General features: G+C 43.1%; 1 protein-coding gene across 3 annotated transcripts; it reads right to left on the bottom strand.

Moving 5' to 3' along the window:
* Positions 1 to 2704: 2704 nt before the first annotated feature.
* slc10a7 (solute carrier family 10 member 7) lies at positions 2705 to 17589 on the bottom strand. 3 transcript variants are annotated; one of them, XR_004630021.1, is made up of 14 exons: positions 17327 to 17589; positions 14828 to 14910; positions 12870 to 13006; positions 12437 to 12512; positions 12176 to 12214; positions 12052 to 12087; positions 9742 to 9825; positions 9486 to 9651; positions 9344 to 9395; positions 9124 to 9197; positions 8606 to 8751; positions 7913 to 7960; positions 5768 to 5803; positions 2705 to 5126 (listed from the first exon to the last, which is right to left on the bottom strand). XR_004630021.1 is itself a non-coding variant. In XM_034677001.1 (13 exons), the coding sequence occupies exons 1-13, from the start codon at positions 17424 to 17426 to the stop codon at positions 5094 to 5096; spliced, it is 1062 nt and encodes a 353-aa protein (XP_034532892.1). In that variant the 5' UTR covers positions 17427 to 17589; the 3' UTR covers positions 2705 to 5093. The 3 variants fall into 3 exon arrangements, 2 of the variants coding, with proteins under 2 accessions (XP_034532892.1, XP_034532893.1); XM_034677001.1 differs by lacking the exon at positions 7913 to 7960; XM_034677002.1 differs by lacking the exons at positions 5768 to 5803; positions 7913 to 7960 and having other exon boundaries at positions 17327 to 17588.
* Positions 17590 to 17631: the final 42 nt, after the last annotated feature.

Raw genomic sequence — 17631 nt, forward strand, 5'->3', positions numbered from 1 at the left:
ATATCTCCCTTAACCTCAACCACAAGTTTGATCTTTTCAGCATCTTCTTCTTCCAACATCTCCCCAGACCAGACCTCCTCCTCTGCCACTGATGCATTGTCTTCTTCCATTTCTTCTTCTTCTCCTCCACACACTACTTCTTCTACTTCCTTAGATTCCTCTCAGTCAACCACCCCTCATCCAGGACCTTCTCCAGCTCCCCATCACTCACCCTTCAACACCGTTGAATCCACCTCCTCACGTCAGCAACTCACTCTTGGTCAAAAACTGCTGCTCCAGAACGACATCGCATCATCTGATCCTGAGTCCAATCACAACCAACCCTCGCCAAGAACAGTGGTTCACCCAAACCCTGAACCACATCCAAACCTTGATCCAAACATCAAAGCAAATTTTGGCCACAAGTTGATACCAAATATTCCCAAATCTAACCCTAAAACAAAACATCCCTCCAATCCTTCCTTAACTCCAGGTAAAGAAGGGAAGTATCCAGACATCATTCCCAGACACAGTTCCTGGGAGCTGGGCATGCTGTTGGGCTGCTCAGCCGGCTTGGGAATGGTCCTAGTGGTCGGGGTAAGGTACATGTACCGTCAAGCCTGTGGTAAACGGACGGAGGTGACGCTGAACGACAGGGAGAGAGAGTATGGGAGGGGGGAGAGAGGGATGATCCATGTCCAGGAGTGTGGGGATCTGGTCAGAGTGAGGAGAATCAGAGACAACAGCTTCGTGCTTTTGGCCGAGTATGACATACTGGCATCACCTGGAGACTGAAATACAGGCTACTTACAAGAACAGCCTTAAATACAGATCCAAGGGCGGAAATTAGCATTCGTCAGTAGTTGGTTTAGCATGCTATGCCAATTTCCCTTTAAGCCAAGCTAGCCTACAGATATCTAAAATCATGAACATGATGGTTATTTGTGGTTTAAACAAGGTTCATTTTACATGTTTTTGCGGCTTTCTTGTGAATGATGTTGACGATATTGGAGGTCCAGATCTTTGGTATTTGGAAAAACTGTCATCAAGTACAGGGAAGACATTGAGAATAAGTCCTCAGTGGATTAATCCCCCTTAGAAAGTAGGCTAACCTTTAATTAGCACCAACATTAAGCTAGAGTTTAGACTTCTACATCACATTTAACGGCGCGACTTGATCCCTTTATCGGTCTTGAAAACCTGAGGCCAGAATATCAACTTTCGGACAGACTACCCTTGCAGCTACAGCAATCCTCTGCGTCAAAATTATTTGCATAAAATCTGGTCTTCAAACTTTTGTACTTTAAAAAAAAAAATTAAGTTATATTTTCAGCCTTTTTGCCTTTATTTGATAGGACAGCTGAAGATAGACAGGAAATGTGGGGAGTAGAGAGTGGGGGAGGACATGCAGGAGATGGTCAACCGGCCAGGAATCGAACCAGCAACCCCTGTGACGAGGACTGTAGCTTCTGTACGTGAGGCGCTTAGACCACTAGACCACCAGCACCCCAAACTTGTGTACTTTTAAGCGCAATACCCATTGTTCCCTCTAGGGGCTGCAGCCTTTACTCATATTGTTTTCAGTTTCTTTTCTTTTTTGAGTTTCATCATTAGCTCACTTGTCCTCGAGAAAATGTCCTTGGCTCGATTCTTCTCCCTCTAGACGTTTATTTTTCCAGCAAATTAAGAGAACAAAGACTACAGTCTGCTTTGTGATAGAAAAAAAAGCAAATTTATAAACAAGAGTAGGATGACACGCACCGTTTGGTGGACGCCTTTTTCGGTTCCTTTTTTAGTTCGTATCAGGAGGATAAATTGAAAACGTATACATGCAGGTATGAAGATAGAAACAAAGAGGCTTAGAGTCTAGCTCTATGACTGCATAAATGTTAAATTTAAACAAACAAGTGCAGTGTATGCATATTATAACTAGGGTTTTGTACTGCTTAATGTCACATGTATCACCTGTATCAATTTTAAACTGTTAATCACTTGTATCAAACAGTATTTGTATATGAAGTCAAGATGCACTTAATAATAAAGCATATATTTTGTATTATACATTGTGTTTTTTTCTTCATTTAAGCTCTAAGTTTGATACATGGCAGAGCTGGTTGCAGAGTTGTTTGAAATCACTTGGGTCTGGTTGTGTGTTAGAAGTGGCACAAAGCCTCTTGGGCCTGTTGGCAGTGCTGTCGCAGTTTTATTTTGTTATAACTTCATCCAAATGATGTGACAGAAGAGCCATCTGTCCAAAGAAAAAAAAAAAGTTGGGTCAGTGAAACTAAAAGGGCTGCCAATATTCTCCTGGACATTTTCCACATTTGATCGGACAGCAAATACAAAATCTTCTTTCAAATTCTGCGTCAAAAGTGACCCCGAGGAGGAACACTTCCACAAAGTGTTATTAAATGTCTTCAGATGGAAGTGTTAGGACTTAGAGAGTATGAAACACAGCTCTGTGTAGTCTGTAGAGGGTTGACTTTATATGTGATGAAAGAGAGAGACTGTTACATGATAAACACATCCCTGCAATATTCGTACACTACTGTAAACATACACCCAAAATGTATTTATGCTACAGGATAGCATTGGACAATTTTTATAAAGAGACATCGCTAACCTGACGTCCATTATCTTGATTAAAAACATATATTGTCTCACATGAAACCTTCTCCTGAGCTTCGGTGGAAGTGTGTTGCATTAAAAAACATACATTGCAGGCTCGCTCTCTTATATTCTTTTAATATAAAGAAGAAAAAGATCCATACATATCTCCCTCAATTTCTTTCTACCAAAGTACAATCACACTGTAAACAGGCAGAGGCTGACTGTAAACTCAGCTGTAACTGGATGACCAATGAAATGACCAATGACATTCAAGCTTTTGAGCCTTCAATAACCTTCAGGGTAACAGTGGGGGACTCTAGTTTGTAACAGTTGCTAATAGTCCAATATCCATTTTTGTGTCTGTTGATTAAATTAGTGACCAAACCAGTTAAAAAGTCACAATTTTGTTTCAGTATGTTGTAAGAGGTTCATAAAACCTGCGTTTCTGGCCACCCCATAAACGTATGTCCAATATTTACCACTTTTTTGCTCAGTTTTGGTCTCCACCACACAAAAAAAAGTTCCAGAAATCCACTGTGCAAAAATTGCTTTCTAGGAAAGACCAGCAGGTGAACATGGTAAAAAGTGTAGCATCTTAAGAGCCAGATTTTCCCCCTAGGAAGAAGGTGGAGACCAAAACAGAGCTCAAACTTATCAAATTTTAACGTATGTCCAGTGTTTATCAATTTTTGCTCAGTTTTGGTCTCCACCACAAAAAAAAAAGCTCTAGAAATCCACTGTGTAAAATATTGCTTACAAGGAAGAACTAGCAGGTGAACATGGTGAAACATTTAGCATCTAAAGAGCCAAATTTTCCCCTTAGATAGGTGGTGGAGACCAAATCAGAGCTCAAACTGATTGAAAAATGTAGCATCCACAGAGCCAAATGTCCCACTTAAATAAGTGGTGGAGACCAAAACATAGCTCAAACTTATCAAATGTTAACGTACGTCCAATATTTACCAATTTTTTTATCAGTTTTGGTCTCCACCACCAAAAAAAAAAAGCTCCAGAAATCCACTGCGAAAAAAATTGCTAACTAGGAAAGACCAGGAAGTGAACATGGTGAAGCATTTAGCATCTAAAGAGACAGATTTTCCCTTTAAATAGGAGGTGGAGACCAAAACAGAGCTAAAATTGATTGAATATTGGATTTAAATGTATCAGATGCACAAAAGAAGAACTCTTAATCCCTGATAGTAACACTTGGTCACTGTTTGATGTGTAAATTCGCCTGTGTTGGCTGGAAATTCAACTTAAAATTTGATATGTCGACACTTTTTTTTAACAACTTTGGGCTGAAATCTTCAGTTATGATTATAAAGTTTCTGGTCACTGACTGATGGCCCTTATCCATCCACCAGCCCAACCATGGCACCATAATGACCCATGTTGAGGCTGTTTCAAGGGGAACACGACTACCTCTACTGGCACTAAACATTGGCACTGACTTGTGCAGCATTCTCCGTACATCCAGAGGTACAGAGCAGGGAATACAGTACAGAGTAACATGATGGTGCCTGTCTCTTTCACAACACTGAAAACGCCCATCTGTTGGTTTGTGCTTCTATTCAGTCAGTCGATTAGGAAAGTAAGAGAAACACAATCAAAGGACCTTTAAATATATGTCGAAGGGTTGGCGTAGATGTGCCAGGAAACGTAGCAAAGAAGCCCTTAAATCGCCCAAAAACCAAAAAAGTGCTGGTGAATCAGAGTAAATGTAAAACACTGTAACATGTAAGGCTAAGTATTGACACCAGTCAATAATTCATAGAAATACTACCAAAGTGCCCCTGAGCAAAGTCATGCCCTTGTTTTGTAGAGTTTCACATGTGGTCCATAAACATAACACAAACAGACAAACACTCAGTACCAAGTGATTGAAACCGTCGGCTATAAAAATGATGTTATCTTATTTAGATAATAGCTTCAAACAAGATGAAGAGTAAGTGTGAAGTTGATTTGAAAACATCTCTCCTGATAAATAAGACGCTCCTCCTGGAGATCCATTTCTCACCCGCCGTATTTGGATAATTTCTTTAACTTAAAACTATCCAAAAAAGGAAAACACTCGTCCGTTTAACGCGATGTATTAAAGTCAGATAACTCAGCATTAGTTTGTTTCTGTAAGAATCAAAACTGCAACAAGCGTCCATGTTTTCTGGCAGTAACAGCCTGAAGAAAGAGAGAGTAGAAAAATGTAGAAAACAGCAAGAAAAGTAAAAAAGAATGGTCCCACCTTTCCTGTTCCTGTCCTCTCTGTTTGTACTTCATATAAAAATAGATCTTACACTCTGAACTCTTTTAAGTATAAAGGAATTAACACAATGGAGTTTTTCATTGTCTTTGAAATGGAAAGTATCACTGCGGCAGGAAGGTGTCCGACCCTCCTTCGCGCTGAGGTCTGTGTTGTGATAAGGCATGTACTACTTTATCCCTCCGCCGAAGTCCATCCGTGACGGGACGGGACGAAGGCTGGAGCAGAAAGTCTCGCTTCTTTCAGGTCAGATGGGCTGAAGAGTCGACAGTTTCACCGCCTGAACAGAGAGAGAGAGGAAGCATGAGTGTCAGAGAGAGAGAGAGAGAGAGAGAGAGAGAGAGAGAGAGAGAGAGAGAGAGAGAGAGAGAGAGGAAGCATGAGTGTCAGAGAGAGAGAGAGAGAGAGAGAGAGAGAGAGAGAGAGAGAGAGAGAGAGAGAGAGAGAGAGAGAGAGGAAGCATGAGTGTCAGAGAGAGAGAGAGAGAGAGAGAAAGAGAGAGGAAGCATGAGTGTCAGAGAGAGAGAGAGAGAAAGAGAGAGAGGAAGCATGAGTGTCAGAGAGAGAGAGAGAGAGAGAGAGAGAGAGAGAGAGAGAGAGAGAGAAAGAGAGAGAGACAGACAGACAGACAGACAGACAGACAGAGAGAGAGAGAGAGACAGACAGACAGACAGACAGACAGACAGACAGACAGACAGACAGACAGACAGAGAGGGAGAGAGAGAGAGAGAGAGAGAGAGAGAGAGAGAGAGAGAGAGCGAGCGGTGAAGTGAGCGCTACAACGTGCAAATCTTCAGAGAGAGTTTGGTGAAGAGAATCCGTGACCACCACCACCAGCAGCAGGAGGAGGAGAAGGAGACAGATTATATAAGAGTCATGATTTCATTACACCTGGAGTGGAAGTCTGAGCATGAACTGTACCTCTAAGCTAAACTGGGACAATTTCAATTCAGCTTCCTGCAAAAAGGACATAAATTACATTTCTTTATACTTCTAGTTAAAGTAAGAATCCTAAATGTCAAAGGTAAATGAAGTTTAAAACAAAGCTCCAATAGTCTCAGCTTTTGATCGCACTACATCTATACTTTCGTCATCCTCCAGCCTCACAACCCTGAGACTGTAGAAGTGTGAAAGCCTCCTCATTGTCTTTATACTTTTTCACTGTAACCAACAATGAGCCGGCTACAGTTGGTGCTAACTTGTCTGTTTGTGCCGACCTCTTCACCTCAGACTCCTTCAACAATCTGAAGCTGGGTTTGCATCGACACTGACCCCCATGGAAGGATCTTTAATGACCGAAAAACAGTTTATTGGCACGTGTTCTTCTGGAGCGCTCGCCAAGTTTGTGTTGGTGTTTTTCCGCCTCTGGATCTATCTGTGTAGGTTTGGACAGGCTGATGTTTGCAACTGAATTCAAACCCTTCCTTAAAATATGACTAAGCCAGGACTTCCACCAGATCCGTGCCCGGTCCGACTCCATGTTCTCTCGTTCATCAACACCCACCGGCTGTGTTTTCAGAACCCAGCACGGAGCAGGACCGCCGGACAGCTGGAGTCATGTGACCGAGGTTTTCCTGCTGTAATTACTGAATTCAGACTTTAATCAAATCCTTTTCAGAAAAATAAATACATTCTGAAGTCTGACTTTGAACAAAAATTTGAGAGAAAATGTCAAAATTCCGATTTTTAAACTTAGAATCTGAGAAAAAGATTAATTCTGACTTTTACTCAGAACTCTGAAAAAAGTTGATTTCTGAGAAAAAAAGTGTAAAATCAGAATTTAATCAGACATTTATTGAAAAACCTGTTGCAAAAAGTCGGAATTCAGACTTCATTCCAATAAAAGAATAACAATTATGAACGCCAACTTTTTCTTAGAATTTTCAAAAAGTCAGAATTTAGACTTTAATTTAGAAATCTGAGACGAAGATTAAATTCTGACTTTTTATTCAGATTTTTTTTTTTAAAGTCTGACGTTTAACAACAAATATCAAGGAAGCCATAAATCTGATTTTGAATCTTAGAATCTGAGAAAAAGTATGACTTCTCCCTGGAGTCATGTGACCGAGGTTTCCCCGCTGTAATCACTGAATCAAGGATTCTCCTCCTCCTCCTCTCCTCATCCATGTTGTCTTTCTGGTCCTCTGAAAACCTCTGACCTGTTGACTGCAGGCCTGGCTCCGCTCATCATGACTTTGGTTTTTGTTGTAGTTAAGTGAAATACGATCTGGTGATAACACAGAGTGTTTTATTCTGAAAATTAACCGGATGTTTTCATTTTGTTTTGGTGAAACCTGACTTCCTGTCCCGCTCCATCTGCCCTCTTGAGATTGATGCGTCGTGCTCCGGCATCCGGCAATCAGAGACCCAGCCGGAACACAACGAAGCGGATCCAGTGGAAGTTAACACATTGACTAGAATAGAAACATATCAGATCCAGAGCTGTGATGGATCAGAGACAGATTGGACACGGATCTGGTGGAAGTTGCCCGTAAGACGTGTTGTAAACAGCTAAACATATCACTATATAGGACCTTTAAGTTACTGTGATATCCTGGAACATATATTTAATTAAAAAACATCACAAACACAGTCATGTAATCGCTCCTGTTTACAGAATACTCACCTCAAATCCCAGAGTTTATCTTCCTTATAACAAATCAATCTCACAGTTCTTTTTAAATCAATTAATTCTCAAAAAATTAGGCCACCAAAAAATTTTCAATCCCATAAAAGTGTCTGAGCTCATTCTGAAACAGTGTCTTCATGATTTTCAGTCATCGTCTTTCATCATAACATCACACCAACATAATTAAATCACCGTTTAACTCTTCTTGTGCTCAATTGGAGTGAATTTGGTGAGTTTGCAGCAGAGAGTCCAGCAGGCTGACAGCAGGGGGCGCTGCAGAGCGGTGAGGGTTTAGGGTCTAACAGTCAGAGGAGCCTGCTGGACGCTCCGTCACAAGGTCACCACAGATTGTTTTTAATTTCATCATTTGTTTTTAAATTAAATCCATAAATTAAAGTAGATTAAGATTCAGATTTGGGGAGTCGTTCTCTACTCACTCAGGGCAGCACTGTTGGACTGTGTCCCTATCTCAATAACAGACTAGGCTGTAGGAGAGGAAAGAAGGTGGAGAGGTTAGTGTTGGAATGCAGCCGCTTATCTTCGGACGGAGGAGGAAGTGTGTGTGGAAATTTCTAAGCCTGAAAAATGAGCATGAATGTGGAAGTGCAAAAAAACTGCAGTTCCCCTTGTAGCCACTAGAGGGTGGCTCCTAAAGTGAGTCAGGCCCCATTCAGCCCCATACTGAAATGTCCAACTTTACAGCCTTATACAGAAAAAACTTCAGTCTCTATGACTTTGTTTTCTGTTACTAAAATCTGCACAAGGCTGAACATTTTTACAGATATCAAGTGGAATATTAATATTAAGGTTTAAAATTGTGGCCTTTCGGTAACAGTGGGGCGCTGCTAGCTAAGTGCTAGTTGTCACTTTAGTTACAGATACTGGACTAAAATGATTGGTTGTGTTTTTGAGATTTTTTTGAACAAATATTGGAAAATTATCTGGTTTAAACAACGTATCATAAAAGCTAGCTAGCCTAATAAATGCTGACAAACTGGGAACTAGCCAAACAAAAAAGCTGGAGGGTCCAAATAGCTGGTTAGCTAATTCATCAGCCGGCTAAAAAACGGTATTAGCTACATCTCTTGGCTCTGAGGCGTGAACCTGTGTTTGTTTGTTTGTGTGTTTACCTTCTGCCGACTGGTCATCCAGGTGCGGATGGTCGGTACGAGGACGGAGCCCAGCAGGATCTGAGCCGGGTGGTAGATCAACAGAGGGACCGAGATCAGAGAGAGATGCTCGTAGCCCTCGAATACAATCTTCAACATGGGGATGCCTGCAGAGGAAGACGAGGGGAACTTCAATTCAACAAACAAACAGCCTCTCATGTTTATTTTCTATGACCTCGTTAAAGGTTCATACCAAAAGAGAGCTTCAAAATGCTATTGTTAGCATTTACAGGCTACTTCCTGGTCAAAATATGGTACTACATTACCCACAATGCATCTTGCTTAGTCAGAGTTTGGATTGGTGTCGCCTGGAGCTTCCATCAGAAGCCTGATAACGCTCTTCTTTTAACCCCACATCCTCAATGTTTGACTCATTTTTAAGTGTTGTTGTTTACGTACGTTTTAGTAATCCCAAACGTATGTGCACATGTGTGTGTTTGTGTGTGTTTGTGTGTGTTTGTGTGTGTTTGTGTTCCTACCCAGAGTGAGAGACTTGTGTGTGGAGCAGAACATGATGGCCACGGTGTCTGCAGGGCTGAATCCTGAGCCCGACCTGCAGGGACAAACAGAGAGTAGAAACTTATCATCAGTGCTGAGACCTTCGACCCCATGAATAAGCTCTTTACTTCAGCACACACTGCCAGAGAGTACTCGTCCTTGGAGGGGTGGATGAAGGTGGAGGAAGAGGAGGAGGCTCACCTGCTGGAAAAGGCAAAGGTGAGCAGCATGAAGCTCAGCTGGAGGGAGAAAACTGCAGGAGGCAAGCGGAGAGAAATCTTTAATGAGTTATTTTAAACTCTCTGCTTCATAACGCGTCTTCTTTAAGCTAGCTTATACTGACTGATGAGGACGACGAGCAGCAGGCTGGTGGGGTCCAGCTCGATGTTGGGGTTACTGAAGGTGTCACAAAAGGTGGTGTAGATGATCATGAGGAGGACGGCGCTGCTCACGGCGCTGAACGGAGGCTTCCTCCGCTCCAGGTACTCCCTGAGGAATCTCCTGCACACCTTCACACACACACACACACACACGTTTAAACGCATTAGACTTATCGCCTTCTGTATGAAACACCAACAACCTGCTCGCTGATATCGTACCTGGCCGAGGATGAGGGGGACCACCACAGTCATGAAGAGCTGAGAGAAGATGGAGGAGAAGGGAACGGAGGAGGAAGAACCGAGCTGGAGGAGGAAGACAGGAAGTTTCATATCACATTATTTACACGTTTATATGAGAGCTGTAAACAACAAAACAACAATAACTTTTGAATATACATCAACAAAATGAATCTAAGTCCAATATTTGCTCTCTATTTGCTCCATTTTGGTCTCCACCTCAATAAAACAGGAGTAAAAACCCACCTAACACTACCTACTGAGCTGTAAACATCAAACAACAACACAGTCACAAATGATCTGGTGAACAAAGTTGAACATTAAGCATCAAAAGAGGTTCATTTCCCCTAAAGATGGGTGGTGGAGACCAAAAACAGAGCAAAAAATATTAATTTTTGAGTTATTTTCTTCAGATTAACACAAACATGGCTCGTAAAGGATGATGAAGTTGCTTTGGTTCTAGATAAGACCCACTTTATCAGTTTTTTAAGGTGATATTTCATCAAAATTGTGTTTACTGCTTGTTGTTTGCCCTAGATTTATTAAGGAAGTGTACAAAGAAGAGTCTGTGGAGAGGCGTCAGAGAGAGGACAGGGAAGGCACAACCAGGGTGAGATGAATGTTTGGGCAAGACCTCACACTCTGGTTCAGGCTGTACCCTCTACCTTCACTGCCCCCCATTTTCATGAAGAAGGAAGAGAGGGATAGAGCACAGAAAGTGTCTATAAGAGATGTAAGAAAGAGGACATGGAAGGCAGAACAAGGTTGAGACGCTTGTGTGGGCTCAAACTCACATTCTGGTCTAGGCTGTACGCTCTACCTTCCCCAACTCCCCAATTTTGATGAAGGAGGGAGGGAAAGTAGGAGAGAACAAAGAAAGTGTCTTTAAAGAGATGTGAGAAAGAGGACAGGGAAGGTAGAACCAAGTTGAGACGCATGTTTGGGCTAGACCTTACATTCTGGTCTGGGCTGTGCACTCTACCTTCCCAAACTCCCCAATTTTCATGAAAGAAGGAGAGGGAAAGTGAGATAGAACAAAGAAGGTGTCTCTTAAGAGTTTTGAGAAAGAGGACAGGGAAGGCAGAACCCGGTTGAGATGCCTGTTTGGGCAAGACCTCACATTCTGGTCTTGGCTGTACACTCTACCTTCCCCCAACTTCCAGCTTCCTCCATTTTTATTTAAGAAGAAAGGAGGTAAAGAGTGAAATACAGCATAAGTGTCTTTAAAGAGGTTTTAGAAAGAGGACAAGGAAGGTAGAACCAGGTTGAGACGCATGTTTGGGCTCGACCTCACATTCTGGTCTAGGCTGTACACTCTACCTTCCCCAACTTCCCAATTTTCACGATGGTAGAGAGAGGGAAAGCAAGATAGTAAAGAAAGTGTCAATAAAGAGGTGTAAGGAAGAGGAGAAGGAAGGTAGAACCAGTGTGAGACACCTGTCTGAGCAAGACCTCACATTCTGGGCTAGGCTGTATGCTCTACCTCCCCCCCACTCCCTGCTTCCTCCATATTCATTGAAAAAGAAAGGAGGAAAAGAGAGAAATATAGAGTAAGTGTCTTTGAGGAGGACAAGATCAGGAGAACCAGAGTGAGAAGCATGTTTGGACAAGACCTCACATTCTGGTTTAGGCTGTAAGCTCTACCTCCACCAACTCCCTTATTTTCCTGGAGAAGGAGAGAGGGAAGGTAGGAGAAGGAAAGTAGGAGAAGGAAAGTAGGAGTCTACAGAGAGATGTAAGGAAGAGGAAAGGGAGGGCAGAACCAGGATGAGATGCATGTTTGGTCTAGGCCGTAAACTCTACCTTTACCTCCCCCTCCCTCCCTCCCTTATTTTCATAGGGTAGGAGAGAAGACAGTCCTGAGTCCACTGCCTCATTAATTAGAGTGTTTCCATCACAGAAATATAAAGTGTAGTGATCCTTTTCATCAAACCAATCTTCATTTTGGATTAATCACTCCACTTTTTGAGTTTCTTAATATTCGCTTGAGTATTTTGATAAAGATATTTACACGACTGGGATTCTGAAACACGAGTTAAACTAAAAATGAAAGCAAGTTAAAGGAGGATGAACTCCAACCCTCTCTGAAACACAGACACAGTTTCTTCAACACACACCTGACTCCAACCACCTGGAGCCTCGGCTTCAAGCACAACATGAACCAAGGCTCCCCCTAGTGGTCAAAGCTGGATCTACACCCAAAACACACATTACAAAAAGTGTACTCCCTGAACTTTCCCTCTCAGGTAAAGAATAAAAAGTGTGTGTGATTCAGTTTCAGGTGTGACTTACGAACAGCAGGAGCAGCACTGGAGTCACGATGATTCCCTGCAGGACACACAAACAAGATTAAAGCTTCGACTCCTCACAGGATGATGTTTCATTACTGAGCGACTCTTTAAAGAGGAGGTCTTACCAGGAAGCTTCCAAACGCAGAGTTAAAGATGGCAGCAGCCTACACACACACACAGAGAGAGAGAGAGAGAGAGAGAGAGAGAGAGAGAGAGAGAGAGAGAGAGAGAGAGAGAGAGAGAGAGAGAGAGAGAGAGAGAGAGAGAGAGAGAGTCACTAAATGCCAAAAGACAGGGAATCTCTTAATATACACTATTTGTAGGAAAAATGCTTTATGTATGTGTGTGTGTGTGTGTGTGTGTGTGTGTGTGTGTGTGTGTGTTACCTCGTTGCCTCCGACAGCCTTGGTGAGGATGACAGCGGACGAGACCGGCGGGGGCATGCAGCTCACCGTCTGTAGCCTAGGCAACGACAGGATGAAGAGGAGAATAAGAATCTGCTGGTGAGAATGCTTCTCTTCATGTTTCCTTCAAAAGGTCAGGGTCCAGAGCTCACACACCACCGCTACAAACTTTTATTTCATACAAGAAGAAGCAGAAGAAGGAGCTTCAAAACACTCTCACTAGATTTGAGACACAACAAACGCCATCGACTCGAAACGCCCTCACAGGTATCTGGTTCTCTCAGAGTCGCTGGCCTGTAGCGGCCCTGAATGTGTCTCTTTGTGCCTGAACACACCGCTCCCCTCAGGTAGGGGAGCTTCATGAAGGCCAGCATTCACACACACATGCACTAACACACACACACTAACGCTGTACCCTCTGAGCAGCCATTGGTCGATGGCGGTCAGCGCGAGCACTCTGAGCAGCAGCCACACGGCGAGAGGGACGAAGACGAGCGTGAAGGACTGGACGAGGAGGTGAAGACGCACGTGGAAGAGTGCGCTGGTTAACTCCTGCAGAGGATAAAAACACACCGTTATAAACTCTTCTTCTTTTATTTTGAAATGTTAAAGAGAGACTCAGAAAGAGGAGCAGAGAGAGGAGCAGAGAGAGGAGCAGAGAGAGGAGCAGAGAGAGGAGAAGAGATAGGAGAAGAGAGGAGAAGAGAGAAGCAGAGAGGAGCAGAGAGAGGAGCAGAGAGAGGAGAAGAGAGAGGAGCAGAGAGAGGAGAAGAGAGAGGAGAAGAGAGAGGAGAAGAGATAGGAGAAGAGAGGAGAAGAGAGGAGCAGAGAGAGGAGAAGAGAGAGGAGCAGAGAGAGGAGAAGAGAGAGGAGAAGAGAGAGGAGAAGAGATAGGAGAGAGAGAGGAGAAGAGAGAAGCAGAGAGAGCAGAGAGAGGAGCAGAGTGAGGAGCAGAGAGAGGAGCAGAGAGAGGAGCAGAGAGAGGAGCAGAGAGAGGAGCAGAAAGGAGAAGAGAGAAGCAGAGAGGAGCAGAAAGAGGAGCAGAGAGAGGAGAAGAGAGAGGAGCAGAGTGAGGAGCAGAGAGGAGAAGAGAGAAGCAGAGAGGAGCAGAGAGAGGAGCAGAGAGAGGAGAAGAGAGAGGAGCAGAGAGAGGAGAAGAGAGAGGAGAAGAGATAGGAGAAGAGAGGAGAAGAGAGAAGCAGAGAGGAGCAGAGAGAGGAGCAGAGAGGAGCAGAGAGAGGAGCAGAGAGAGGAGCAGAGAGAGGAGCAGAGAGAGGAGCAGAGAGAGGAGAGAGAGGAGCAGAGAGGAGCAGAGAGAGGAGCAGAGAGAGGAGCAGAGAGAGGAGCAGAGAGAGGAGCAGAGAGAGGAGCAGAGAGGAGCAGAGAGAGGAGCAGAGAGGAGCAGAGAGAGGAGCAGAGAGAGGAGCAGAGAGGAGCAGAGAGAGGAGCAGAGAGAGGAGCAGAGAGGAGCAGAGAGAGGAACAGAGAGAGGAGCAGAAAGAGGAGCAGAGAGAGGAGCAGAGAGAGGAGCAGAGAGGAGCAGAGAGGAGCAGAGAGAGGAGCAGAGAGAGGAGCAGAGAGGAGCAGAGAGAGGAGCAGAGAGGAGCAGAGAGAGGAGCAGAGAGAGGAGCAGAGAGAGGAGCAGAGAGAGGAGCAGAGAGGAGCAGAGAGAGGAAAAGAGAGAGAAGCAGAGAGAGGAGCAGAGAGAGAAGCAGAGAGGAGCAGAGAGAGGAGCAGAGAGGAGAAGAGAGAGGAGCAGAGAGAGGAGCAGAGAGGAGCAGAGAGGAGCAGAGAGAAGAGCAGAGAGAGGAGCAGATAGAGGAGCAGAAAGAGGAGCAGAGAGAGGAGCAGAGAGAGGAGCAGAGAGAGGAGCAGAGAGAAGAGCAGAGAGAGGAGCAGAGAGGAGCAGAGAGGAGCAGAGAGAGGAGCAGAGAGGAGCAGAGAGGAGCAGAGAGAGGAGCAGAGAGAGGAGCAGAGAGAGGAGCAGAGAGAGGAGCAGAAAGAGGAGCAGAGAGAGGAGCAGAGAGAGGAGCAGAGAGAAGAGCAGAGAGAGGAGCAGAGAGAGGAGCAGAGAGAGGAGCAGAGAGGAGCAGAGAGAGGAGCAGAGAGAGGAGCAGAGAGAGGAGCAGAGAGGAGCAGAGAGAAGAGCAGAGAGAGGAGAAGAGAGGAGAAGAGAGGAGCAGAGAGAGGAGAAGAGAGAGGAGCAGAGAGAGGAGCAGAGAGAGGAGCAGAGAGAAGAGCAGAGAGAGGAGCAGAGAGAGGAGCAGAGAGAGGAGCAGAGAGAGGAGCAGAGAGAGGAGCAGAGAGAGGAGCAGAGAGAGGAGCAGAGAGAGGAGCAGAGAGAGGAGCAGAGAGAGGAGCAGAGAGGGTCACCTCTGTTTTTAGGGACAGGCCGCTGTTGAAGAAGATCAGCGACACGGCGATGTAGGCGATGGTGATCTCCGGCTTTAATGGACCTGAAATTAAAGAAGACTTAATGAGACTGAAACACATTTATTTCACACTGAGCTCAGCAATAGTTATTTTCAACATGAGTCAGCTTACACAACACACTGAATAATTAACATCTTTGTTTATAAATCAAATGACTGTATTTATAAACTCCCTAAAAATAAGATACATTAATACAGAACAATGTTAAAGGATACGATACGTTAGGATTTGATCAAATATAATACGTACAGCACAATTCAATACTGTGCTGTACGTAATCGTACGATATTTTACGATAAATCACAATATGGTCAGATAATTAAGAATAAATCCGATCTATAAAATGCAATACTTCATGATAATATACGTTACAATACGATATGATATGTAACGTTATGATACGATAGGATGCATTAAGGTACGTTACGATACAATATGAGAAGCTATGTTATGATACGTTATATATTACGATTCAATACGTTACGTTACAATACATTAAGTTATGGTACGTTACAATACGATACAAGACAATACAGTAAAGATACATAAGAATCAATACGATCAGTAAAATCAAACACTTCCGGATACATAACGTTATGATACGAAAGGTTTCGTTATTATACGGTAAGTTATGATACATTACGACACGATATGTTGTAATACGTTACGATACCATACACTACATTATGATACAATATGCTACGTTACGTTATGATATGCTTTGGTATGTCACAATACGATACGTTACGATACGATACCATGCAATGCGTTACACGACGATGCGTTACGATATGTTACGATAGTTATGATACATTCCTATTCAATACGACACAACGCAATATTGTACGATATATAAGAATTGATACAATCAGTCAGATACAATACTTCACGATACTAAACTTTACAATACAATACGATACTTAACGTTACGATACGTTACATTACGTTATGTTATCATACAATATGTTAGGATATAATATGTTAAGTTATGATGCGTTACGGTATGAAACTTTACAATACGTTACAATAGTTATGATACATTCTGATTCAATACGATACATTACAATACTTTACAATACATTACGTTTTGAAACGTTACGATGAGCTGCGATAAGATACGTTATGTTACGATGCGTTACGATACAATACCCATTATGTTATGATACATTAATTGATTATATGTTATGATACAATACAATTTGATACAACAGGGTATCATATGGTTGGATACAGTGAGATACAACACCAAATAATACAGTACACAATGGTATGGTATGATGTAATACGATATGATACACTTTATTCCACTGTTATAGATATTTTCTTGTACTTAAATGAAGCTGGTTTTTACACGTAGTACCTGAAGGCAGCGTCTCTACAGTAGCAGCACAGGAGCTTATCTAATCTCCAGGATAAGATGAGAAGGTGTGACTGAGCTGATCCTTCACTTATGGTCTGTGTATCAGTGAAGATAAGACATCACACACACACACACACACACACACACACACACACACACACACACACACACACACACACACACACACACACATCTCTCTCTACTTGTGTCACTAAGGTTTCTCAAGCTGTGGTTACTACAGGTGAGAGGTGTATGAGCCTGATCTGGGAGGTCACACCTGAATAAACTCCCCTGCTATAAGCTAACACAATTAAAGACAAGGATGTGAGCATTAAGAAAGTGTAACTGGGCATGCGCAGGAGGACCCAATATGAGGGGTGTGTTTGTGTGTGTTGACATTGGTGGTAGTAATGCAACGTGTCACTACAGTGCCAGGTAAGGACACACACTCACACACTCTCTCTCTCACACACACACACCCCCCCCACACACACACAGTGGAGCTACTGTTAGAGAAAACCTAGTGCGACTTGAATTTGGCAAAGAACAAAACTCCCTTCAGAAAGCGTCAAATTTTAGAGTAATCTCCTCTTTTAACAAATAAAACCATAAACTAAACAATTGATTTATATCTTAAATTAAGCATTGGGATCATAGCTACAATTCGGCTTTGACTATTGACATGTATTTATGTGTGTTAATGTAGATATTTGACATTTTAAATATTTTTCTGCATAAATCCAGCTGTCTGAGCGCATGGCAATAATTGCACAACAAAGTGTAAAAGTGGGAGAATTAAGGATATTAAAATGTAAGCTGGTGATTTATTTTAAAGCCGATTTCTTTGGTAACTCTTCCTGATTAATTTGTGATATTAAGTTTTATTATGTGAGGTGATTTAGAGTACAAACTTCCAACTACAGATAAAAGAGTGAAACTCAATCCTAACCTGGTGTGAACCTGATGGAGGAAGTTTCTGTCTCATGTCTTTAAATAAAGATGGTTGTATTGATCTGTAGTGAAGTTTAAAGACACTAAAGACCTCATGAAAAGTGGCTCCAGAACTCCGACCCTCTCACCTCCTTTGACACCGACGCTGGGATGCACTTTGGCGGATAAGATGACCAGCACGATCCCGATGATGAACCACTCTTTCCGGATCCTCGCGAGGAGGCCCATGGTGTATGTCCCCTCGGGTCACCCAGCTGATCCCCTCCTCACACCAGCAGGGACGAAGTTTGAAACTCCTCAGCTTCTCCTCTGGAGGGTTTTCAGTCAGAAAGCAGAAGCAGAGCAAACAGGAACACTTCCGGACACATGGGCTCACAGAGGACCGTAAACACTGGAGGAAAGGGGCACCATGTTTTTAAACTACCGTAATACA

The sequence above is a fragment of the Notolabrus celidotus genome, chromosome 23, assembly GCF_009762535.1.
Source record: "Notolabrus celidotus isolate fNotCel1 chromosome 23, fNotCel1.pri, whole genome shotgun sequence".
NCBI classification, from domain to species: domain Eukaryota; kingdom Metazoa; phylum Chordata; class Actinopteri; order Labriformes; family Labridae; genus Notolabrus; species Notolabrus celidotus.